This window comes from Melopsittacus undulatus, chromosome 13, assembly GCF_012275295.1.
Source record: "Melopsittacus undulatus isolate bMelUnd1 chromosome 13, bMelUnd1.mat.Z, whole genome shotgun sequence".
NCBI classification, from domain to species: domain Eukaryota; kingdom Metazoa; phylum Chordata; class Aves; order Psittaciformes; family Psittaculidae; genus Melopsittacus; species Melopsittacus undulatus.
The window spans coordinates 6813689-6839553 of NC_047539.1; the positions used below are offsets into that span (position 1 = coordinate 6813689).

The following is a 25865-nucleotide window of genomic DNA, read 5'->3' on the forward strand; positions in this document are numbered from 1 at the left end:
ATTTAAGATCAGCCATATGCATATTTAGCAATGTCTGGTTCCACACGACTTGCATTTATAGTGCAGTTCTAAGGGAGGAAGAAGGGGATTTAAATCACCCTTTCCCATGGATCAGCAGGTTTCTACTCAATTGCTTATATATTATTTCTTCTGGCCAGACTGAAATAAACCCCAACAAAATAAGTAAAGACTCTGTGTAGCTCTATGACAGAAGGTGACATGTAAAAAACAAGATACTTTAGAGTTACCTGTTTTATGAATATTGGGTGAAGATGCAGAGGTAGGAAAATAAGGAACCTGCCCAGTTGTACCATGCAGGATGGGTAACACTGGAGTCTGGGCTGCAGGGAGAGGCTGGACCACAGCCTGTTCGGAAAGCAGTTGCCCAGCCTCAGCAGCAGAATGGAAAGGCTGAAAAGGCTGAGAGGTGGGTTGAGGCACCAGTGTGGGGATTTCAACAGGCCCCTGTATAAAGTCACTAAATTCTTCATCATCAACAAAAGCAGAGTGGGAAACAGATACAGCAGAATGGGATGATGTGGGATGATCTGTAAAATGGAATGAACACACAATGGAAAGTGATGAGGAAAAAGGTTTACGGGTGGAAAGGGAGGAAAAGTGGCAAATACTAGGAATACATAGCAAATGGGTAAGGGAACAGCAGTGGATGCATCACTTGACAGGGATGTGAAGAGCTGTTATTGTCAACATAACAAAAACATAAGGTAAAGCTGAGCAGCCACTTCCAACCGTGCATCTTCTCTCCCAGAGATTTGATGTAAACATGTTGATACTTGGATCTTAACACTGGCTATGAAAGTATTCTGTTTAAACAGACTGGAACAAACAAATCAAGAGGTACCACTTCAAACCGGACATAACAGGGATCTGCACAGGGGGATGCTCACCCTCAAAGGACTGTTTCATCCTCAGAAACTCAGTACTAGATCATAAGATACAAAAGAAATGTCTATTCATTTAGACAGTTTTCTGCTTGATCAAATCCACAGTCACGCATTTAAGAGAACTGATGCAGGATGGGCAAATCTACAATGTGAAATTGTCAGAAACCACTTGTAACTTCTCAATTACCAAAGAGGAAACCCACAGTAGAGATAAAACTTTATGTAACAAACAGTTGCTGGAAGGACACTTTTAATCCACTCACTCTGTGCCACCAAATAAAAACACTTCCTGGAATTAGCTCCCCTGCTGAGGATTTCAAACAGCAGTGGTTTAGTTTCAGTTGGAAGATGAGAAAAATGACAAACCTGGCTTTTTGGGATGCGCTGCTGGTGTTGGGTGCATTTTAGCGTCTCTAGAAAACCCATCTAAATTTCCTTTAATGGCTTCCAAAGCTTCATCCCTGCTTTTTTCACCTGTCTGGAACAGCACAGAACACGTTTTTGAACATTCACAGAAGAGCTCAGTTTTCTTTCAGTATCCACACAAAACCCAGCAATGCTTGCTGTAGATCCAACCTTTCTTTCTCCAGCAGTGCCTTCCTGAAGCACACCAGCATTAACTCCCATACTTAGAAAGCTTTCCTCTTGCAGACTACACCATAGCAGCATTCCCCAGTCTGTAGGCAAAGCTTTATGCACAAGAACAACATATAAAACCTTTCTCAGTCATTTGCATTCTGGCCTTTGAGCTCATCACGAGTGTCCAAAACTTTGTCCAAAGTTAACAACAAGCAACCAAACCTTCCATATTCTAGAAACTCCATCTGTTCCCAAACATTACACACCAGGTTGGTTTATTTTTCTTGAGCTGATTTCATCTGCAACACCAGACTGTTTACACTGCACCAAGAGTGCAGAAAGTACTATTCCAGATGCTATTCAAGATGTCACCTGATGTCTCATACTAGTTCCCCACTTATTTGCTTGTTGAAAAAGATCATCCCATTACAAGCCATTAAAAAAAAGCCTGAAGAAAGAAACCCTGCAGTTGTTATTTAGGACATACCTTAGGTTTCACACTGCTTAGGAGCCTCAGCTTTTGTTTCTGCTCTTCAAACTGGCGCCGTTTCCTTTCCTCCTCCAAGAATTTCTGCTGGTGCTCAAACCTCTTCCTGAAGAAAAATGATGTTAAAAAACAAGTCTAAAAATACTTTTTCATTCCAGTTTTCATGGCAAACATCTGCTTGATTTTTCCATTTGTTCTGTCTCTAATTCGGGGGCTCAGTGTACACATTTCTGCTTCTTCTCAGAGCTGGGTGACAGCCACTACTGACTTCATAGATGCCTTCACATGCAATGGAATGATCTCAACATTCTAGCAGCCCTAAACAGACTAATTCTGTAGAGGAGCTATCAACACATTACTGAGTAAACCACCCCTCCACAGTACATGGCCCCCTTTAAAAAGAAGAATTTCCCAAGTCAGTGAAGTGTCACTTACTGCTGTTCCTCTGCAAACTGCTTCTGCATGTCCGGGGTGTACTGTGGGGCTGCTGGGCGCATTCCCAGGAAAGAAGCTTGTCCCATGTAAGGCATTCCAGTCGCTGGCATGGGCCCTAAGGGCATGCCACCCTAGAATGGAGTAAATAACACAACTCCAAGATTACTTTTTCCATAGAAAAAGCCAAAGCTCTGCAGTGACACCCTGACACGTTGCAAATGAGGGGGATCTCGTAAAATGAAGAGTTGGATGAGGAGCAGACTTGCTGCCACAGCACAGAGCGCTGGTCCCTCAGTAGATGGCACTCTTCCCTCTCGAGTTACAGTTCGGTTTTGTTTCCTATGCTGAGAGATCACGTAATAAATTCCCTGTTGGAGGTGCCCACTCCTGTCCAACAAAGGATGCCAAAAAATGTGCTCTAGTCATTTCACTAACAGCTTATCCAGAGTCCAAGAGAGGGAGACACGATACAACAGCAGCCAAGAGGAGGCTTGTCTGAATAACCTGTGTCTGTATCAGAAACACTTGCTGAGAAATACATTCTGGTACAATTATAGCAGCAAAGATTGCTTGAAATAGAAAGATCCAGAAAATCATTTCCTTCTCTTACCCTTCATTTTGTATTTGGTACCGGAACACTTGAAAAGAGAACAGAAGTTGCTCATTAGTTTTAGACCAGCTCTCAATCTTCCTACTATAGATCTCACAAAATGAAGGGAGGGTAAAGACATGCATGGCCAGATGTGATCAGTTCAGTTTGTCACATAGCAATTTGGCTACAGAGCCATGCCCAAACGTTCCATTTCAGCAGAGTGCGAATTTGTACATAAGCACATATGGTGCTAAACAGGAAAAAATATTAAAGGAGTGAAAACATATTAGCTTCCCATTTTCCATTCTTACTGCTCAATTAGCAACAGCAGAGTTGGAGATAAAGTTACTTTAGGCAACAAAAAGAATGAGAATGAAACATAGGAAATGGGACAAATGGGAGAACTGGTCAAATGAGAAAATCCATCCCATTTAAGAGATTCCTTGCTCCCCAGATCAATGTATTTAAAAACAAAGCTTACAAATTGCCACCTACACTCAGGAAATTCCATTCTATGAACTCTAGCATTGGAGTTACAAAGGGACAAGACCATTCAGTGAACTGGTCACAATCAGACTGTGGACACAGTCACTTCTGATCAGTTTATGAAGGTCTCGTGTAAAACACTGCCCAAGACACCACTTTACCAGTAAATACATAAAGCAAAGGAAGAAAAGCACAAAGCAAAGTTAAGACAGAAGAGGTGTGTTTTGGGAGTCTTGAATTACAGTGACTTAACAATTCAATACTATTACTAATCACACTTTGGAGTAGGTGGCATCTGGTTGCTTTTTACCATCTTGTTGATGCTTTTGTTTCCTTTCCTGTTCTGAGACCACGCTTCTCTTATCACACCCTGGTGTCACAGCATGTGTAATGAAATCAATGTTCAGATTCTGACATCTCTGACTGGCCTATAACATCCAGGTTATCTTAAATGTTAGTGATGCTGTCCTTGCACTACACCCTCACTTCTCTTGACTCCATACTGTGAGTAATGTGTGCCAAAATCCTCCACTGCCTCCATCCCGATCCCAATGAAACTTGGAGAATTCTTTAAATCATCTTTAATTCTCTATATTATCCCACTTCAGTCCATATTTCATTGCCACTCACCTGCATGGTCATGGGTCCAGGAGGCATCTGAGAACCGTAATTCATCCCCATCATGCCTGGCATGTTGGACTGCATGACAGGAACCATTGGGAATCCTTGCTGTTGCATAGGAATCATCCCTAGAAGAAAACATTAAACATGGTAAGCTCCCAGTTAGTGTTAAAGCTGTTTAATTGCCACCAAAGGGAAGGAAAAAGCTCTCAGTCTGGCTGGGCTGTCTGGATAAGTGATCAGCCTGAAGGAAGAATCGTTATGGGGCTTTCCCACCCACTAAGCTGATGAATCCTCCCACCATCCTAAGGGTTCTCTGTGGGTTTCTTGCCCTGTGATTTCTGAAAGGGTCACTTCCAATTAACAAGATGTAATTAACCAGGCTGACTGGTGCTGTAATTGTCCCTTCCTCTTGAAGAGGCGAACTGACAAACTGGCAGCTTTTGAAGATAAGTCTTGGAAAATAAAGACATCACTTCACAAGGCAGCTTCACACCCCAATCTGGCTGAGTAACTTGTCTGTAGCTTCATTAGCCCACTGTGTGTATTAGAATGGGTACAGGATTTGTCAGCTAAACTTCAACAGAATTGGGCAAACCAAGCTGGAATGTATTAATTCACTGCATAAAGCCAAGTGGATTATGTTGCAGCAGTTTCACATCTCAGATTTTGCTGTCATTTGTTACCAGCACACCACGAGATAATTATAACTGTGCATAACTGAACATCACAAGCAAAAGCACTCCAGGAGGGACACAACACACTGGGGAATGATCCATATATCAGTCCCTGCAACTTTTATAAGGAAACTCTCTGCCTTCCCTACGAGTTCTTCCTGTATTTTCCATTAATTAAACAAACAGCACTGCAGCAGGAATAAGAACAAAGGCAATTTAAGGCTGAGGCTCTCCTATTGTATTAATACTTTCCACACAGGTTGTGACTCTTGTCCCAGGGTCTTGCTGTGCTTTGTAAATATTTACCAGGTCTTGCAACACCCACACAATATGGGTATACACAGCTGGTAGATGAAGCATAAAGAGGTTAAATACCACACTCAAAACATCACAAACATCTTAAAGGCAAATTCAGGTTAAAGCCCAGAGATGTATTTTTCCTAGATCTTTTAATGCAGCATTCTGGTAATGCTGCATCTTCAACAATGCACAGAAAGTTAGACAAATAGAGCTGTGAGAGCACTGAATTCAAGGGGAAAACCAGCTGTGGAGCTGAATTCACAATCACTCTTCTGAGCATCAGTGCAGAATCATTTTAAGTTCTTTAATGTACCTGAAACAAAGGATTTTGTGCTCAAGCCCTTAAGCTGATACATACCTTGAGGGGGGCCTAAACCACCTGCGACAGGAAACATGAAGCTGCAGGAGGAAAACAAGGATAGGTGAAAATCTATCATGTAAATGATTGAAAAAGCTACCTCAGTTTGCACATCGGCATCCCTGCCCACCTATGGTCAGCACTTTCCCCTCATCTCTCAAGTCTCACAACCCCATCACAGGGAAAAGCCACCTCTCACAGGGATCCCCCAAAGCACCAGAGTCCCACCAGCACCGTCACAGGCTGCCAGGCTAGGAAGGAAGAGATCTTATCCTCCCCAGCAGCACTAAAATGGCTTTGACTCATCCCCATCACCCACAAGGTTCGGCACCTATGCAGGTTGGGAACAGGTCAGTTTGTCAGTGTCGGCCTTCAAGCACTGCAGAATGAATAAGCATCTCCTGTTGAAGTCTCTGATTCAGCAAGACCATCACCTGCACAAACAATAGTTCTCAGCTGCTTAGGAACACTTTTCTGCATAGAGGTAAATTATCCATGGAACCCCATCACCTCGGCATTTTTGCCCTTTCAAACATTAAGAAACACAAAATAATGCAGTTTCTATTTTCTCAATTATATCTGATTCCAAGAAAAATAGTGCCTTGGAAAAATTCCATTCCAGTATCAAGGGCAAAGTGCACCTGGAGGAAGAGCTGTTGAGATTTCAGCTGAAACCCTAATGGAAACTGCTAGCTCTCCCTTTGAAACAGAGCATGGGCTGTGCTGCCAAAGAGCAACAAAGAACTTCAAGTCTCATCTGCAAGCAGCTCCCCAAAACGCACGTCAGCAGTAATTCACCAGACAAGAACCTCACCCACTGTCTCAGCTACTACATCAAAATGCCATGAAAGGGAACACACTTCTAGATATTCAATATTCCTCAGCACAAGGGGGGATGTAAAAGAAACTGAAGAAGAAAATGCCACCATTGGTGGCTGCAGACAGGCTTTCAAAACCTGCAGGAAGTTCTGAAAGCCAACCTGGTTTATAAATATAAAAGAGCTGTGTAACAGGAGCACTGAGATAAAATAGGGAATTTAAATTATGCATTTATCCAGGAGTAAATTGCACCTACCCACCGTACAGACAGCAGGTTACACGGTCACCAAGACAACCCATATTACTCTTCACTTCATCCTCTAACCCAGAACCTTCCTACTACTGAAGCTTCCTCTTTTACCCTGACCACTCTATGCTGGTTTCTCCTTCCACAACTCACACACACCTACTCTTTCCAACAGGTTCGGGTCTCATCAGCCTCAACCACCACAGGGTTTGGGTTCTCTCTCTGAAGAGCTGTGCAAACACACACTACTTCATCCCAAAACAAGAGCTCAACTTCTCTGGATGGGGTTTGGTCCACACCATTCACACTGCAGCCAAGGTCTATTGAACTGACTGGGGTTCAATTTGGTCACTTTTAATCCACTTATTAGCACACAAATACTAACAGCAAGAAAACAAATGGCTGAAAATCACAGAGGGATTTGTCTGCATTTGGTTTCAGCTATGGCAACAGTTGTCCATGCAGACTGCCTCCTTCAGCAATATCCCCCCTTAAAACAAGGGTAAGTGCAGAACATAGAATGGGTTTGGGTTGGAAGGGACCTTAAAGCTCATCCAGCTCCAACCCCTGCCATGGGCAGGGACCCCTTCCACTGGAGCAGCTTGCTCCAAGCCCCTGTGTCCAACCTGGCCTTGAGCACTGCCACGAATGGAGCAGAGTGCCTGCATAAGCCAGACCCACAAGTGCAACACTTGTAGGCATCATAAAAATACACCATTCTTCATCTAGTTGGAATGATGAAGTATCAAAAGTTACTTCTGAAATGCTCACATGTATGGATAAATGTTCACAGCTCCGTGCTTTCCCTTCTTGTTGGGGAATCCAGCCAACAAGAACTCTTCCAAATCAGCATATGTACTGGAACCTGAACACGCATAGCAAGGTACCACTGCTTGTTGGAGGCAAATAAAGGCCAGACTATGAAATATTTATCCCTTTCTACAGAGCTCCTGACTTATTTATGAGTCTCTGTTGAAAGGAAAACAATTGACAAAAAGCCCTGCAGTTAATTGGAGGGCACTGGAAGAAGGGGTAGTTAAAGCAGCAAAGCAAAGCTCCTGCAGCACAGTGCTCCATACCTGCAGCTCGAGTTCCATCACGAACCTCACTCACTCAGATGTGCAAGTGCCAACATCAGCCTCACACATAACCCCCATCAACTTCTTTATTCAAGCAACAGGAGCTTTAGTTCTAAACTACAATGCAAAAGAAATGGCCAGACACATCTGATGCTCATGGCTGAGGCACAGGCATCTCCGAGGTCACCTGAAGCACCACAGAACCACTGAACTTCATAAGCATATAGTGATAAACGTAACAGAAATAACTTTCTTTTAAAGAAAACATTTTGATTCTAGTTATCTCCAAATAACAGCACCGAGAGGAGGATTGAGAACAGACAAAATTATTATTAACCAAATTAGAATAGCTTCCCTTTTTTAAAGGGGAAGAAAAAAGGATGGGCATGATAAATTAAGCCATTTGAAAGGAGCAGTACACTATTTGAGGGCTAAAAGAACATTTATAGCAGGCTGACTGCATGCTCTAAAATGACTTTCCAGACAATGGGAACCCTTATGACCCCAGGTGTTTAAAGGATATAGATTAGTGGACTATTATCAAGCATGATGTTTCAGTAGAGCTTCTTACTTCTTATTTCCACAAGGGTTTAATGAACCTGGTGATGTTTCTGTGGTCCTCAAGAGCAGAAGCACTTCACCATCTAGGTTCATGCAACAAGAAAGTGTAATATGTGCACAACACACAAATAAAATAAATAGAAGGAAAATAAAGCAATTGCTCTACAACAGGGCTCTTAAAGTAGTAATAATAGTGAATTATAAAGTAGTAATAAATCTGTGAATTCTTGTAAGTATCTTAAACATGGAGCTTAAAAAAAACAGCCAAAACCCAAGCCAAACAGCCATCAGCTTCAGTCCAAATGCAGGAGCATGGAAAGCAGCAAATCCTTGTCTGTATTCCTAGGGCTCCAAACCACACACAGCTTTCTCCCATCTACAAGTGGATTTCTAAACCCCTTAATTCCCCATTATTACAACTCTACCAACGCAATGCAGGCTGTCATAGTATTGGTGAGCAGCACAAATCCACACAAATCAATGTGAAACAAGGCAAAGAACCCACAGAGAGAAAGGAGCTTTTCCCCTCTACCTCCAGACTTCACTCTCAAGGAAACCCCAGTACTAACCATGGGAAACAATGCTTTTAAATCCCTTCATTTCTCAAAGCCTTACAGTCTTACTTCCCAGCATTGCTCTAAGGGGTCAGAGGTGTTATCCAGCCCTTCACAAGGATTGTTCCAGCTTTATATACACGGGGAAACACAACAGCATCCCATCCCTTCCACAGCATGCACAGGCACACACATACACCTGGACATACACCTGTATATGCGAGGTCACCCGGGGGCAGACCTGCCCTGCTCACATCCCAGATCACACCAACATAAACCACACTCGTCAGAGATCCAGGACAACTCCATGAACTTATCTGTGAAGCACAGAATTCACTCACTCACTGGAAGCAGGACAACACATAAAGAGCACTCAAGAGCCTATATTCTAAAGCAGAATTACTTCAGTCTTCAAAGGCCGTTTCAGAAACACAGCTACACGTTCACAGGTCTCTTTGGCCGCTGTTTCTCCCTCCTGACACCACTCCTCAGCCCTCCCTCACTGCTGAGGAGCCCTTTGTGGGATGGGGGAACACGAAGCTCCCCACAGCAGCGGCTCCGTTCCGTGCTGGCGGTGATAAGCAGCGTTTATCACTGCTGACAGCACGCAGGGATGCTGAAACCCCGGAGCCCTTCTCCATCCCATGTCTGAGGTTGCAGCTGCAGAGCCTGATGGCAAATGGGCTCCAACTGCCCGAGCCTGGACCAGCCGGAGGTTCCTGAAATGCTCATGAATCACAATGCACTGTGCAGCCACCATGGCTGCTTTCCACACAGCCTGCCCGGGACCCACACACCCCATCCAGGACCACACACACCCCACCCGGGACCCCATAGACCTCACTTAGGGCACCTACACCCCACACGGAACACCACATACATCCCCAGGACCCCACACACCCCACCCAAAACCCTACATCCGTTACCTGGGGCCCTCACACCCCGCCCAGGACCCCACGTACCTCACACCCGATCCCCTCAGCCCGTCTGGGCCCTTCCCCTCCCACACTGCACCGGTACCCGCAGCCTGCACCCCGCGGGTCCCCCCTCACCTCTGCCCCTCCCATGGCCCCCTCACACCTCCATCTCCCCCCGTTCTGTCTCCCTCCGGCCCCGCTCCGCCACCACCGACCTGGCGGGCCCCGCTCCGCCGCCCGCTCCGGGTGCTCCCGCTGCGGGTGCCCCCGCTCCCGGTGCCGGCCTCAGCGCCATGTCCCCGCTCCGGGCCCGGCTGTCAGCTGAGCCGCGGCGCCGGCTTCCGGGGCTGGGCCCGGCCGCGGCCCGCCCCCAGCGCCGCTCCCCTCAGGGGCCCGGCCTCAAAGCCGAGGCTGTGTGGATGGAGGCGCTTCAGCCATGTCCTTCCCTCACACCAAGGGGATAAACGCAGCCCCAGGGTGTCCTGCGGCCCAGTGCCGCTCTGCCACACATGGCTCTGGGGGTATTCATTACCTGGTCATTGGGCCAGCTGAAACCCACAAGCATTGTAAAGGGAACGCGACTGAGGAGGTGCTACAGGATGCACTGAACAGAGCCATGCTGAAGCGGCTGCTCTCTGCTCGTAAGTGGCCAAAGCTTCATAAAACACGTTACAAAGTGTGGAAGTTGTGGAGTTGTTCTTCACCTCAGGCAAAGAAGGGTAAATCCTGATAAAGGCCATTGCTTAAAGGCCTTTATAAGTGACTGATCGGTGTTCATCAAACACAGCCTCAGAGAAAGAGCAAAGTGAGATCCAAGTTCCCATTTTAAAGCAAAGTACCTCAGCAAGAGCTGTGCTGTCATCTTCAGAACTAGAGCTGCTCCCTGCTATGTTAACATGCACGAGTGCCTGAAAGCTGCTTTCTCTCCCACTGTCACTATTCTGCGTGTTAGCAGTGCCTTTAAAGGTGACTTGCTAATTTCTCACTCATTGTGAAGCATTCCGTGTCGCATCCATCATCTTGCAGCAGCCACCTTGGTATTTACCAGAATATGCAGTTTCTCTTATTAAATACAGCCACACAGATGTCAAAATGAAGACCCCATTTCCTATACAACCCAAACACAGGATGCGCTTCTGCAAACAAAGCAAGTCTAGCTCAGAAACAAGTAAAACAGGACACAGGACCCCCATCAGTCTCTCACAGAGCACAATGAACAGCATTCTGCTGTAAAGGAGCTACAAGGACCTGGGATCCATTTCCAAACTGCATTAAGTAGGACAAGGCAAGAAGAAAATCCTGCTTCAAGAACAGCGAGGTGCAAAGGAGAAGCCATTCCTGTCTTACTGGAATTCCGACAGGGCCATGGTGGACTCAGAACCCATTTAGAAGGTGGAAAACAGGTGGAGTGTGGCCAAGCTAAGGAATAATGCCTGCAGACTTGTTCCATCAAGGCAGGTCCCTCTATTAGAATCTTTTATGACTTTGTTCTTGTTTGAGACTTAACTATGAAACTGAGGGTTACAGACATGTCAAGTATTACCCATTTCAAAATGAGTTTATAAAAGCAAAAAAAAGCAGGAGGGAAAAGGCTTTACTTTCACATGCAAATGAATTTTTGTTAATAGCCAGGGAACTGTCTGCCCCTGAATCTTCTGATGTCTAATAAACATCTTAGGGGTGATCTGAACACAGAGCGAACTGCATTTCCAAGGAGTTAATGTGAAACTGTGTGAGAGCAACACAAACAGATGCTATTTTTGAACTATTGTTCAGCAACAGAAGTCATTTATTGCAAGAGCAGAGTCTTCAGCTTCTATAAGAAGCATTCAGGAATCCTCTACCACTATTTCAGTAGAGACTTTCTTGCATGTAAACATCCACCTTCACCAGAAGGAAGTGTTAGGGATACTTTTCTCCCTTCACAGTTGCGGCTCTCTTCATTCTTCTCTTGCTCAGTGTGGACGTGTCAGCCCCAGCTCCCACACAGGCTGTTCTTATTCAGCTGCTGGAAACAGGCTGTAACTTACTGCCCTTTTTATCTTCTTTAGCTTTCTTTTGTCCCTTAACATTTTGCTTGGTAGTTTTCCTACAAGAAAGACATTGAACATCACGTATGAAGTACGACAGCCATGACACAGACAGCAGTTGTGCCATAAATACTTCTGTAGCAACACCCCAAAGCGCTGGTAATGGTGTTCTTTATGCCCACTTTACTAAAGCAAACTGCTGCACACCACGTCTTTGTGAGCTTTATCATTACAACATAAGATCTTCCTGTATTAGTCCTCTATGTATTAAAATCAAAGCCAGCCCTTTGCCAGAAGAATAGAAGATGAGTTCTGCCAAGCAACAGCTACTCTGAACCCAGGCTTTAAGGCCAGTGGTTTAAACTCAGCTTGCTATCATTGATACATGGCATCACGTTGAGACAAACTGACAGCATTAATCCAATTCCCACAGGACAGGTATTGACACTAAAACTCCACCATCACTAAAAGCAGTTATCACTTAAATAAGTTATTATTGTGGCAGAAGCTTGCTGAGCCTTCTCTGGGTAACCAGCATCTCTTACCTCCTCTTGAGAAAAACCTACTTACATTTTTCTTTTGGCCTTTCTCAAGAAGCACTCAGGAGTGGTACAAATGGATTCTCTCGTCAATGGTTTCTTAATGAATTTCTTCTTTTGTTTGCTGAGAACAACATTTAGTGACGAAGGATTAAAGAGCAAAAATTAATATTCAAAGTAAGTAAAACAGATAATGAAACCTTTACTGGTCACGGATTTATGACTCTGAACATACTTTCCTTTATTCTAGGATTAGCCATGCTCTCTCCAAGACATCCAAACAAACTTTAGTTAACTCCAGAAAAACTTAAGTTGGGAATTCTGTTTCTATTTTTGTCTGGGTAAAAAACTATCACCCCTATCCTGTCCAAAATTCCTTTTGCAGCTAAACTGCAATTACATTGCAAACAACTAGATCTTCCTAACCCTTATAGCCCCACCACCACTCCTGCAGGCTTTAAAAATGGAAAACAAAGTGGGAAAGTACTCAAGTGAACATACCTTTGCAGTCTGGGGAAGTGTTTTATGTAGTCTGGCACAGGACAGCCAGCTCGCTGAATAACATTGGCTATACTGGAAAGGAGATGAGGGAAGAGATCAACACTGGTAGTAAGCGCCTGGACAAGAGAGAAGCATCTTCGGTGGAAAACAACAATCCCTAACAACTGGATGTCTTCTTGTGTACACAAGAGCAAATTTGAAGTAAGATGGAAGAAGAAACAAAGAGACATAAAAGTCTTAAATGAAGCCAATTACTCCATTTGGATGCATTTAAACAAATTGAAATTAGGCCAGTGCAGTCTTCAAGGAGATGAGGAAAAGGCAATCAGCAAAACCAGAGAATGAAACCAAGTCATTTTGAATACAGGGAAGCAGCCATCGCCTTGTCATTATTGGCATCATGACTGAAAGAAGGGAAAGGATGCTAGTTCCTCCCTTGCTGCATTAGTGAAAGGCTTCAAAAAGAAACCTTACATTGAAATGTTCTCCGTCTTTCCCATACTGCTGTACTGCCTTTAGTTTTACCATGTTGACACAGAGTTCTCTATTTGTTAAGAGCTTTTTACAGTAGCACTGGGTTTCCAAAGCATGGCAGTACTGTGCTTGGGAGGTATGTGGTACCAGACACAACAGAGTTCAGCAGTACACGATACAAAACACAGGAAACCATTTTAACTCTGTCATGTTTCCAATTTACCTCCGTAATAAAGGTTTATCGTCCTCTGTGAAGAAAGTGACTGCTTTTCCTGTGTGCCCAGCTCTTCCAGTACGACCTGCCAAAGATTTGCAGAGAGGTTTTCCTTTAAATATCTCCCTTTATTCTATTCATCTTTCTAATATCTCATCTCCCTGCTGTCAGTTTAAAGCCATTCCCTGTTATCCTATCACCACATGCTCTTCTAAGTCCATCTCCAGCTCTCTTGTTGGCCTCCTTATGTATTTCTGAATATTTAAGGTTCATAGAAGACTGACAAAAAGTAACATAGTTTTACTGAAAGCTGAACCCAGACATAAACTGGCTCGAGCAATATAGATGCTCGTGCTGCAGCAGAAGAGAAGGCTTGGTTTCAGGGTTTTTGCTCATGCACAGCAGCATCTACGTTAAAGATCTAGGAAATGAGATAAAGGCCATAACTTGTTCGCATCACTCACCTATCCTGTGGATGTATTCCACTGCACTCGTTGGCAAATCGTAATTGATGACCATATTCACTCCTTTGAAGTCAATGCCTCGAGCTAGTAAGGCTGAGCAGATGAGCACCCAGATCTTCCCAGCTCTGAAGTTGTGAACTACATTATCTCTCTAGGAAGAGGAAAGAAAGGTACTTTAGAGACTTACCACTTTAAGAAAGAATGTGAACTTGCTTCCTAACCCTTGTGTAAAAACCCTTCTTTCTGAAGTGTTTCTTGAGAAGAAATCATATCGTCCTACCTGTTGCTGGGTTTTGTCTGCATGGATGACATCCACATTGATGCCTTCGTAAATAAGTTCATAGAAAAGCTCTTTAGCTCTCTCAATAGACTGCACAAAAACAAGGACAGGAGGAGCAAAACCCTGCAAAAGAGTAAGTTTGTCTAAGGGTCAAGTCCTTTTCCTACTGCTACTGATTGCAGACCCCAAGCTACTACAGAGACTTAAAAAGCCCAAATATTTTGTATCTTGGAGGATGGATTTTGGTTTGGTTGTTTTCTTGACTAGCCAAATCTCTGAGTCAGAACTAGGCAGGTTCATCTCCACTTCCTTTGAAGGAATGGTTCCTGGCTGTTGGTGGTTAATGCACAAAACCAGATTTCTTTTTCCCCCACTCAATATGAACAGCCCACTCACACAGCCCAGTGAAATGAAACAGACTGTTAATGCCAACCGCTACAAAGCAAAACTCGAATACATAGTCAAGAACAGGGAACACTCAGTTTTCTGAGGCAGGTACTTACTCTTCCTCTTGCACACGGTATCTGGACAATGGATTAACATGTGTCCCAGGGAAGCCTTTGTCCCAGGAAACTGAGTGTCTGACAGAACACACAGCTCAGTGTGGCCACAAGCAGAACATTCTCCATCTCTCCCAATTACCTTTTTCACAAGCTCCCGCATGGCTGTGAGCTTCCCTGTCTCGGAGCCAACAAACAGCAGCTCCTGTTCAACCGTCTCTGCTGCCGAGTTCCTAAAAGCAGGAACACAGAAGAGGCGTGCTGCTGTCACTGGGGTTAGACACACGTGTTCACGTGTGCTGCCTGCCACACGTTATATAGCATTATAAATGGCAGTAAACTAGTTTGTTGAAAAGCTGAATAATAACATCTAATCTAAATCATGGTTAGTTTAATATATTATTAATAATATTAAAATAATTAAAATATCCAATTGTATATAAAATATATAATAGATGGAATATAATATGGAAAAAATACTAACCAAAATACAATCTAAACATACAATAGTCTACACTTCCATAAAAATACATACTATATTATATATTATTATAGAGTATACAAAAATATCATCCATAATATAATCTATGTTTACCTATTTATACATTTATTTATTTTTTTATTAAAAAACACCATAAAATACCAGCTGGTGCACAAGAAATATTGCAAGACAAACTTATTTCATCAGAACACACTCCCAAGACTGCTGGTTATTTGATGATCAAGTAATGAGCAAAGGAAAACTCTTTTCCCAGCATGTGAGAAAGATCTACATCTGCTGGAAACAAAGCTGCAGTCCTCAGACTCACAACAGAGTCATCAACCCAAGGAGGACAGTCAGCATCCACCTGCACACCCACCTTGCTCCAACAGACACCAGAACCACGCTGTCCAGGTTGAGCTTACACCACTCCTCCACGTCATGGGCGAAGGTGGCACTAAACAAGGCTCGTCTCACCACAGGGGACGTGCACGCCAGGAAGATGGAGGCCAATTGCTCCCGGAACCCCGACTTCCCGTCTTCAAAGAGCTTGTCCGACTCATCCACCACCAGCCACTCCACACTGGGAACAGAGAGGTTCTCCTTTCAGCAAGTCATGTGGGGAGAAGGCACTAACAGACCCATCACAGATGCGAGGGCTACTCAAACCTTCAGCAGCAAAGCTAGTGGCAAAGCCAGATTTGAGAAAGACTCATCAGTACCTGGTCAAGTCTATTGCTGGAGGATCTTGCTTCAGCAAATAAATGAGTCTGTTTGGAGTAGTAACCAGTATATCTATAGGAAGAAAGGAGAAAAGAAGAGGCAAAATGTTGAAAAAGACACAAAATAAATCAGACTAACGGAGCCCTGAGAAACAAGTTCCAACCCAGTCTGCCAGAGGTCCCCTGGCTGTCTCAATTCCTGTTTCTTCCACACCAACTACTTTTTTAGTGTTGAGCAATACATCACACATCTCAAGTGGTATGAACTGAGCTCTTCAAAACCACACAGGCCAGAAGAGACGAGAAAGGTTAAGGACATTCTTTCAGTTTTTAGAAGCACTTCAGTAGTTACAACAATTACCAAATTTCTTTGAAGACTTGGGCCCAAACTTCTTTGCTGCTTCAGCTGCCTTGTGGATCATGTGTATCCTGAAGCCTGTCCCCTCAGCCAACTTCACCAGCTCCCGATGTGTCTGGGGAGGCAGCAACAGAGGTTAAATAACCAACTTTCAAACTGAGCTGATGAGCTTTTCTAACCAGAAAACCTGCAGACAATGCTGCAGACACAGCTTCAAGCATCACCTCAGTTCCAGCACTGTCTAGTTTCCTTAGCATAACAAAAGGCAGCTTTCTAGCCCATTCGAATATAAATGGAGCTCTGCCCAAACTGTCATTTTGATTTCAGTTTACTAACAGAGCTTTAATATTGAAGTTATTTGTTGAAACTCTGTGTTTGGGAAAATCACCAAAAAAATTTATCTTTTATAGCAAATATGAAAGCAGGGATTAAGAGCACATAAGCACTGGGCACTTTTAAATGGGATCAAAGAATCTTCAGCCTCTAAACTAATCATTCAGATTAGATCAAGATATGTAGCTATTTCACAGAAGACTAAAGGCTTAAAAGAAGTGTTTAAAATAGCTTTTTTTCTGATATCTGAGAGAAATTAATCTGAAATAATAGGAAATAATAGGAAATAATAGGAAATAATAGGAAATAATAGGAAATAGACCTATTTACTAAGGTGCTATTTTACTGATTCAGAGTGAAACTTTGAAGTACATCAATATGATACCACTTTCCCCTCAACACCCACCTGGCTAGCAAGTTCTCGGGTAGGTGATATGATCAGAGCTCTGAATCCTTTGTTCCTAGGTTGTTTCAGGTGTATTAAGAGAGGAATACAAAATGCCAGTGTTTTTCCAGACCCAGTAGGAGCTGAAGCCAGAAGTTCCCGGCCCTATAAGGAAAACAAGAAGAGTCTTACATTTTTCTAGGGAAACAAAATCAACCCCCCCCAAGAAAAAAATCACATTCACATAAATATGAATGCCACAAAGTAACCCAAAATACATTAAAAGCACAGCTCAAGAACATTGCTCTCCAAACCTTCCCATACAATCTCTAATCAACTGCAGCACCAAAAAAGCTTACATGAAGCATGACAGGGATCGCCTGCATCTGGATGGGTGTTGGGACCTGGAAACCAGCAGCCTGAATATTCTCCATGATTTTGGGGTGGATTTTGTATTCCTTCTGAAGCTGATCAAATGTGGCAATCGGGTCAGGAAGATCAGTTCCTTGGACACTGATCTTGTGTTGATTTCTAAAGCGGTTTATCTAAAAGGCAAAAGACAAACTCTCTCTTTATGTGACAGTATAAAGCAAAAGAAATACGGATTCGCCTTCTGATTATTTTCCCCATATTCAGCCACCCTCTTCCCAAGAGAAATTCCCATAAATGAACCCAAATTTTCAGTTGAAAATCCCACAGAATCCAAGGAATCTCTTGCTACATTAGAACCTCATGGTTCTACCTTTTGTCTTCTCAAGCGTTCAAGTTTTTCTGCAGTAGGTTTTTTGTCTTTTGCATCTTCGTATTTTGCTTCCAGAGAGGACATCCACTTTATCCCGTTACTTTCTGACAACTCTGGAATTGCTCCTGCGGGTTCCAAAAAAAAAAAAAATAGATCTTCCCATTAGTAAACTCCAGACAAACATTATTTAGTAGAAAAGGACACTGCTAAACTTTTTTTCTCTCATTCCCAGTAAAGCTAATGAAGACTCCAGAAGGATGGCAGCCACATTCCCCAGATCTTAACATCAAGTTATGGAATGGTTTGGGTTGGAAGCGACCTTAAAGCTTATGCAGTTCCAACCACCTGCCACGGGCAGGGACACCTTCCCCTAGAGCAGCTTGCTCCAAGCCCCATCCAACCTGGCCTTAAGCCATTAATCTGGCCAATTATTTATCAGCTCTGGCACACGCGGTGAAGCCAGAACCCTCTTGTTTTCTGGCAGAATGACCTACAGTACCTTCAGATTAAAAGTAAACTGACATAGGTAATTAACATGAACTCCATCAGGGTCTCCCACCAGAAACACACACATATCTGTATCTATATATGAATACCTCGTGCCTTTTTCTTTTTCCTCTTCCCTTCACCGCTTTCCGCAGCTCTCTTCCTCTTTCCTACCGTCTCTCCACCACTTCCCCCGGCTCCATCCTCCTGTCCAGCCCCTGCGAGCCCGCAGCCCTCCTCGGCAGACCCCTCCTTGTGCCCGAAGAAGTCGAGGCTCTCCAGGGAGGCGCTGCCGCTGTTTGCCCTGATCACCTGGGGGAACAGAGCGGGGACAACGGTGATACCCGGGCAGGCCCGGACCGTTACCACCGGGCCGCGGGTAGGCCCTGTCATGTCCGCACGGAAAGGACAGGGCCCTGGAGCCGGCGTCTCGCAAGGAACACAACCCGCACCCCTCCCATCCTTCCCCCCGGTGCCCCCGTACCCCGAAACGCCTCGCATCGAGCCCGAATCGCCGCACGTCAAAGCGGGCACCGGCTCCCAACCTCCGGAACAGGTCCCACGCCTCCATGCTGCCCCGGCGCGGCGACACCGGAAGTACCGAGCACTTCCGGAAGCAAGGAGGCGGGCTGCCTTGGCTGCGTATCCTAGCAACGGCGCCACGGCGGGGGTGTCATGGCGCCGCGTTGCTATGGCAACCGCGCTGGCAGGCTCCACCGGGCCGAGCTCCGCTCTAGGCCGCACCTGGTCCGGGGCACCGGGAAAGGTTCCGGACCCATCACTGCAGCTGCCCCGGGGGGTGGAAGGGTCCGGAGGGGAGGGTGATGTGTGTTGATCCCCGGTTTCCTTTCTGTTTTATCATTTATGTGAGGTCTAAGCAAATCAGAAACCCCAACCCCAATCTGAGCCATAAAAGTGTTCGACACCTTTATAAGCGTTTTGTCCTTTTGTGTATTCCTGATGGCGAGTTAATTGCGCTGCTTTTAAGGAAGGTCTCGGCCGAATAAAAGGACAAAAGCTTCTGAGGGCAGTTTTTGTTGGGCTGTGGCTGGGCGCTGGTGATTTACAGCAGCATTATCTGCTCTTAAAGCACTGAGCTCCATCCATCACAGTGCTCAAGCAGCGGTGAGCACTGCTGGGCACGGCCACTCTGCCCCTTAGAGATGTAAACTTGGGTCCCGGGTGTTTCAGTAGCACTTCCCATTGCCTGGCTCATCCCTTGTGTCATATTCTCTCCGTGGATTGATGGGGAAGTGCCTTTGTGAGCTGCAACAACCGAACGAAAGGAATGCTTTCTCTTGCTTCCATTTAAACCCAACCCATCCAAACCATTCCATGGCTCTATGGTATTAAAAAGTATTTAGGGCTCAGTCCTACAAGACCCTCCTAATTCAGATGATCTCTTGGACTTGACAATCTCAAAGTCCTTTCCAACCCTAAAACTATGATTCTATGGTGTTAAAACCCACTTAGGGCTCAATGCCACATTGACCCTCCTCAACTAGCTGATCTTAAAGCCCTTTCCAACCCTAAAACCATTCCATGATTCCATGCTTTTAAGACCCACATACACCATTTCGGTGTAGGTTTGACCCAAAGCCAGTAGCAGTCCCAGTGACACCTAAACTAAGGAATGTGCCCATTAATGTGTTCAGTCCTTGATTCCCACAGATAAGATCCAGCCTCACCACTGTGCCCGGAGGAAGAAGCGCTGGAGGCAATGGCAGGAGCAGCCCAGCAACTGGCTCAGCTGCACAGGGCAATCAAGAGGCTCTGCACAGATTAAGATCAGAATCTCTTTAATTCATGTATTTATTCATTATGATAAACTGCAAGACCCAATAGTGCAGGTGGGTCTCCTAGAACTCGGTATCAGATCAAACAATACACTGTTTTTCCGGGTGTTTTTTGAAGTAAAACAAACAGGAATCCCATTAAGTTACAACAACATTACAGGAACTATTTTATGTCATAAAAATCTTAAGGGCTAAATATTCATCTTGCCAAAACCCAGGAGCGTTAAGACACAGAGGCAATGGCTGCTCCCCCTCTTAACACTCACTGCTTTAATTACAAACTCTGAGATGAAAAATGGCACAAACACCATCCTCCCGCAGCCCCTTCCTGCCTGATTTATGGTGCTTTTCCTTTGCCAGCCTTTTGACTTCCCGATGGATGGGTGGAAGCAGCCACACGGAGACGCGGCTGGGTGCAGAGCACAGCGATGCCAACACTTCCCTCTTCTGTGTCCCCAGGTAACGCCATTGCAGGCCAGAGACTCGACGCCACATCCTTCAGGCCATTCCTGGGCTGAGGCTCTTGTTTTCTGCAGGGAGAAGTGACTGCTGGTTGCTGTGAGAGGATGGGGAAGAATGTGGAGGCATTTGTGTAACAAAGCACTATAAATCATCTCCAGGATCCATCACTCGCCAAGAGATGCTGTCAGCATGTTCAAGAGTGAGGAAACGGGAAATCTCTTCATCAGTCGACTGGGAAATCCCTTTGTGTAAGGAGAAAGGCACTTTCTGCTTCCAAGGAGGTAGAAAGCTGTGTGCCAGGAAGGAGGGACCTCCATCAGTAGCAGTCCCTGGTGGTATGATCCCATATTCCAGCACAACTGCTCTTGTCACACTGCTGGGTTAACTCTGCTGCCCCAGTGCTGCTCGATCAATTACCCAGTGCTAATTGCCAACTCAGCGCTGACACCAGCTGACCAGCGAGGCCTTTGCAGGGTGCATGCAGGGCAGGAGCACAGGCTGTTCAGCTCAGCCCAGCCATGGACACGGTGATTAAAGCCCCAACAGCCTGATGTAACCTGGGCAATCCTATTTGGTTAGAGCACACAGAGGTTGGATCTCAATTCCATGGAAGTTAGCTCAAAACTTTACCTCCTCTCCCAAACTGATCCTGTATCTGAATCAATTGGAGCTGAATTCACTCTTTCTCTGTTGCTTTGTGAGCACGGTGACCTAAAGCCTCCAAGAGAAGCATTCCTCTCAGGTGCACACTGCAGAGCACCCCAGGGCAAAGGATGACTGGCTTCGTTCCCTATCACTGATCCCAACCAATAAAGGGAAAGCACAGTGCCTTCTGCCAGGGAGTTCTCGCTCCATCTGCACCACAGCAAAGAGGACACAGCTGCCTGTGCCAGCTGAGGGGGCATTAACACCCCTCCACCCCCCCACCCCCAGCCACAGCCACACTGCACAGGGTGAACACTGCATGTATTAGGCCAGCTCATGGTCTTTACATGAACCCCCTGCACCCACTTGTACGTGCTGGGCAACACGGAGCTTCCAACACACCAGGGTTGGCATAAAGTCCTAGCAGAGGAGGGAAGTCACCAGTTTGCTCTGCCTGGAGCTGCTGGCAGGGTGCCTGTGGACTGGGCTGCTGTGTGGGGGAGAGCCCAGGATGTATGCTTCCCCCCTGTCATTTGTTATCCCTGCAGACAGCCCCAGGGACCAGACCGCAGCAGGTACGGGCATGTTGTTAACAGGAGGGTACACTCCTGACCCCAAAACAGCCCCATCCCACACAGGGGTGCTCAGGGGACTGCTGGGATAGTGTAGAAGGTGAGATCATTGCTCCATACCCAACACAGCACTGAAATAAACCCCCTTTAAATTACAAAGCAAATGTGGTGAACAAGTTTATTCCACCACAAGCTCCATCAGGTTGGAGATGCTTACCTGTAGCCATGGGGTCCCCTCCTGAAGAGAGCCAAGTAAGGCCAGCATCTTTTGTGCATTCATTTTACAGGTGTAATTACAGGACAGTGCTTGTCAGAGGAACCTTTGCATATCTGCTCCCCACTATCCTACTGCATCATCATCACTAATATGCACATAACAGTCAATTAGCCCAGCTGAGTGCACTCATGACCTCTGATCCCTGCTGTGTCCCCCAATCCATTAACAGACCCTCATCCTTTAGCTCTCAGTATGAATTGATGTAGCACCCATTCTCTTTCGGCAAAGAAACATGCTTCCTCATTCATCTGTCCATTTCCACTTTCTGTTCCTTTGTCCTTCCCTTCTGTTCCCTGTGTTGCTAACCTGGTCACAACTTCTTGACCCCGCGTCCTCATCCTTCCCAAGGGTGTCGTAATCCCAACAGCTCCCAAAAAACTTTTACTTTCTTTCCCTTTACCCACATCTTATTTAGCAAAACTGGTTTCCAGCAGTGGGGGAGCTTTGATCCCCTCTGCAAGAAAGCCTGGCACTGTTTTTTTAAAGGCTTTCTTTCTAAGGCAAATGAATTCTTCATAAAGGGGGAAACGCTGCGCTGGTTGGTCTCTGTTCAGCTGAGGAAGACAAATGATCTGGTTTATTACTTGAAAAGCATAACAGTTGAGTGTGTAGATGTGTGATTTATCTGCAATTAAGAATCCATTTGAGCAGCGTTTTCATTACAGAGAGGAGAATTAATTCTGCTGAATATTAAAGTAAAATCAAAGTTCCTTGAATCACAAGATTACGTGGGACGTCTGAGGTCCAGGTTTTGTGTGGCTCCATATTACACACACACTGGGATGGGATAACTGGTGCAGTGGGTGTGCTGGGCTGCTTGCAGCTGGAGAGGCAGCCCTGGGTGATGGAATAGCAAGGCCCCATAAGACCTTTACAGGCTGGTGAGCCCACAGGTCTCTTGGTTGCTGTGGAGAGGTTAGTGCAGGGATTGTGGAGGTCACAGCACCCAGAGCTGCAGGAGTGATTGGAGATGCACTGAAGTAGGAAGAGTGGGGTTTTCTCTACCTGCTGAGAGCATTTTAAGGTGCTTGGCAGCACTGGGTCAGATGAGGAAAGGACACTGTCACAGTGCTATCCTTTGCTGCTGCTGCTCTCTATGACTTAACATCTCTTACCCCCATCAATCCTTTCCACACTTCACAGGCTTTTGAAGACCTGCAAACACACTGTGGGATCAATGCATGCTGCCCAAAGCTGCCTCCTGCCTGGCACAGGGACTCCTCCAGCTCCATATCCCTGCTCCCATGGCCAGACCGCAGTGGGGAGCTGGCAACGCCTGCCAACAGCCCAGCCTCCCAACACAAGCACTTGCTGCATTCCTCTTTGTGTACTCCTCAAACTTCACCACCAGCCCAACCAAATCCGCTCAAAGGCTTCAAAGGGAAGAGCGTGTTTGCTGTCCGCAGGGGACTGACAATGCTTTCCCTTTTGACCCATCACACAGCACTGGGATCACTGGGTGATGGGGTGTGGGGTGCAGGCTGCACTGAGCAGGGGGAGCACAGCCCCACATTGCTGCTGTGCTGCTTTTCCTGCCGAAATTTCCAGCAGATCTGTCCATCTGGCTGGACTGGCAGAACAAGTCTGGAAAGCAGCAGCGTTTGGAGCCGGTGCTGTTGTGCAACTGCATGTTACGCTTACCCATGCGCCAAACGGCATTTCTAAAGTTGCTGGAATAGCTCGTCTGTATTTCAGTATCCCTGGAGATATCCCTGTTGCCTTCATGGCCAGCAGGATGTCTGCTCCTCCATGGGAAGGACCTGGTACTTCCTTAGCAATCCACATGATGCTGGCTGATGTGAGCTGGAATGGCTGCAGCAGGATTAGAGCCTGGCCAGTGCTGGGGATGGTGGCTGAGCTCCGGCACTGCTCTAGCAGCAAGGCCTGCACCACCACCAGCCTGCCATCACACACCTAAGGATGGGGAGCCCAGCACCAAGGTGTCCCAGCCCTCCAGGATCAGTGGCATGCAGGGTTTGGCCCTGGATGGGGCTTCCCTGGCTCCATTCCTCCCCACAGTTACAGGGGTGATAAGCACCAAGGAACAGCCCCACGCTGAGGGCTCATGCTCAGTCTCATACAGCCCTGTCGTGGCTCTGGGGCAGGCAGTGAGGGTGGCACTCACCTGGTTTGGACTGAAGAGTGATCAGTAAAGCCTCGTGGCAGCCTGTGGATCCTCATGTGCAAGGAACTCCCTTGTGAACAGCTCTGAACTATAAAGTAATCACTCAGCCCTGTAAAACTCTATTGGTCATAAACGAACTTTGCTGTTTTTCTGATAGCTTCTTTGCTCCATAACAACTGCATCATGGCCAAACACAACATGTCCGGCAGCAACAGGAGGAAAAGAAAGGTCTTCCAGGAGCCTCATTTGACATTACATTGTACTTTCCAACAGCTTGATGAGGCAGTGAGGGTGTCTACAGGAGCAAACACCGCACCCAGTGCTTCTGCAGGCAAGGTGAGGTCTGGACAGGGACCATCCTTATGCCAGCTGCTGCAGAGGCTGCTCAGGGAGCAGTTTGGATGGAATTTCCCTGGGCAGAAAGGTTTCCTCAGCCAGAGGTTAAATCTAGACCAGGGAGAGCTTACTCTGAATGAAGGCATTGGCATGTGTAGCATCCACAGCATCCTTTAACGACGCATCATGCATTCTACCTTCCCCTCTCCTGCTACCCAGGGGTGGGTGACAGCACATAAGGAGCTACTGATGTGCTCTGAGTCACTCAGCTATGTTAGCTCCTTGCAATCAAAGATCTTCTAAAGCTTTACAACAACCACAGCACACCCTCCTGCTTCCCCTCCTGCTTTACTGACCCATGGCCTCAGCATCCACAGCGATGGGGTCTGGCTTTGTCTGGCCCTCAGCTCCTAATTGGTTTGCTTAACACTCAGCTGCTAAAGTTAGCAGAGGATGAGGAATAAACTGTGCTGGGCTAAAGGCAAACTCATTAGAGCATCATTAGGAGGGTAAGGGTGTCCCCATCTCTTAGAGCCTCCTGCTAGTTTTGGCTGGTGTCTGGGGCTTCATATGAAACACACAGACCACGATACTCACCATGTTCAGGCAGGTAGAAACCTAGATGAGCACTGCAAGGGACAGCGGAAGGGACCCATCCCTGCCACCAGCCTGCTTCCCACCTCCTGCCAAACCCCAGCAGATGATGGCTGTGGAATTTACACACCACACAGCAGCAGTGATTCAGAAGAAATGGTGTTTAATTATGGTATACATTAAATTAAATGTCATTCCGAGTATTGGTCTTCAATTCATAATGACTTATTTACAGCAGGGCAACTCCTATCAATCCCAGCAAGGGTTAGAGTCCCACTGCACTTGACATTGTACAAACACAGAGCAAAAGAGCTTTTCTTGCCCCAAAGAAAGCATCCAGTGTATTTCCTTTTAGCAGTGGTCATCCATCCATGGGCACCTCTCAAAACCACTCTCAGTAGTTGGCACATGCTCAAGAGTTAACAAAGGGTTTGTAAAACTGGGGAGTATTCGATCCATTTACAAGGGGGAGCAGGGATGGAGGAGTTTGTGTCTCGCAGGAGGGGAGATGGTGGCTTTTACAGCTACTGCAGCACTGTGTTTATTGATAAGAGTGGAGCGGCAAGGCTCATCATCAAGCTGCTAATGGTGGAAAACAAGCCACCTCTACTGGCCATTACTGGGCAGGAACTGGGCACCTTCTGCACCCCAAGAAGGGGAGAAAATGAGTCTCTGGACTGCACTTGAGGAAGACCCCACCAGAATTCCTTGCAGCCCCATTCACCTCTGTAGCAGCAAATGCTACAGGTTCACCTGAAAGCTGCCAACGCTGAACCCTTCCCAACGGCCTAATGTGCTGACCAGGCTGCTGAGTGCTTCCATATCCCATCACTGACCTCAGAGTTCCCAGAGGCAGGAGAACCCCTTGGGATCTCCACAGTGGCAGCTTTCCCCTTGCAGATGGTCCAGGTCCTGCTTGGGGCTGCACTCAT

At 46.1% G+C, this 25865-nt stretch overlaps 2 protein-coding genes across 6 annotated transcripts in view; both read right to left on the reverse strand.

Moving 5' to 3' along the window:
- Positions 1–9920, reverse strand: part of SYNRG (synergin gamma) — a 38433-nt gene extending 28513 nt beyond the window's left edge. For 3 of the 4 annotated variants that reach the window (XM_034068783.1, XM_034068782.1, XM_034068781.1), the window contains exons 1-7: positions 9833–9920; positions 5441–5481; positions 4115–4233; positions 2407–2537; positions 1972–2077; positions 1272–1383; positions 249–548 (exon numbers count right to left, since the gene is read on the reverse strand). In XM_034068783.1, the coding sequence (XP_033924674.1) occupies positions 249–548; positions 1272–1383; positions 1972–2077; positions 2407–2537; positions 4115–4233; positions 5441–5481; positions 9833–9912 (889 nt within the window). In that variant the 5' untranslated portion in view covers positions 9913–9920. The remainder of the gene's footprint in view (positions 1–248; positions 549–1271; positions 1384–1971; positions 2078–2406; positions 2538–4114; positions 4234–5440; positions 5482–9832) is intronic. The other variant, XM_034068784.1, reaches the window with a different exon arrangement.
- A 1465-nt stretch (positions 9921–11385) lies between these two features.
- DDX52 (DExD-box helicase 52) lies at positions 11386–18715 on the reverse strand. Of its 2 annotated transcripts, XM_034069080.1 has the most exons (15): positions 18611–18715; positions 18237–18438; positions 17641–17765; positions 17258–17443; positions 16920–17063; positions 16184–16295; positions 15823–15895; positions 15480–15683; positions 14762–14852; positions 14120–14242; positions 13840–13990; positions 13385–13460; positions 12688–12759; positions 12218–12310; positions 11386–11706 (listed from the first exon to the last, which is right to left on the reverse strand). In XM_034069080.1, the coding sequence occupies exons 1-15, from the start codon at positions 18695–18697 to the stop codon at positions 11619–11621; spliced, it is 1827 nt and encodes a 608-aa protein (XP_033924971.1). In that variant the 5' UTR covers positions 18698–18715; the 3' UTR covers positions 11386–11618. The 2 variants fall into 2 exon arrangements, with proteins under 2 accessions (XP_033924971.1, XP_033924972.1); XM_034069081.1 differs by lacking the exon at positions 18237–18438 and having other exon boundaries at positions 18611–18630.
- Between the last annotated feature and the right edge of the window lie 7150 nt (positions 18716–25865).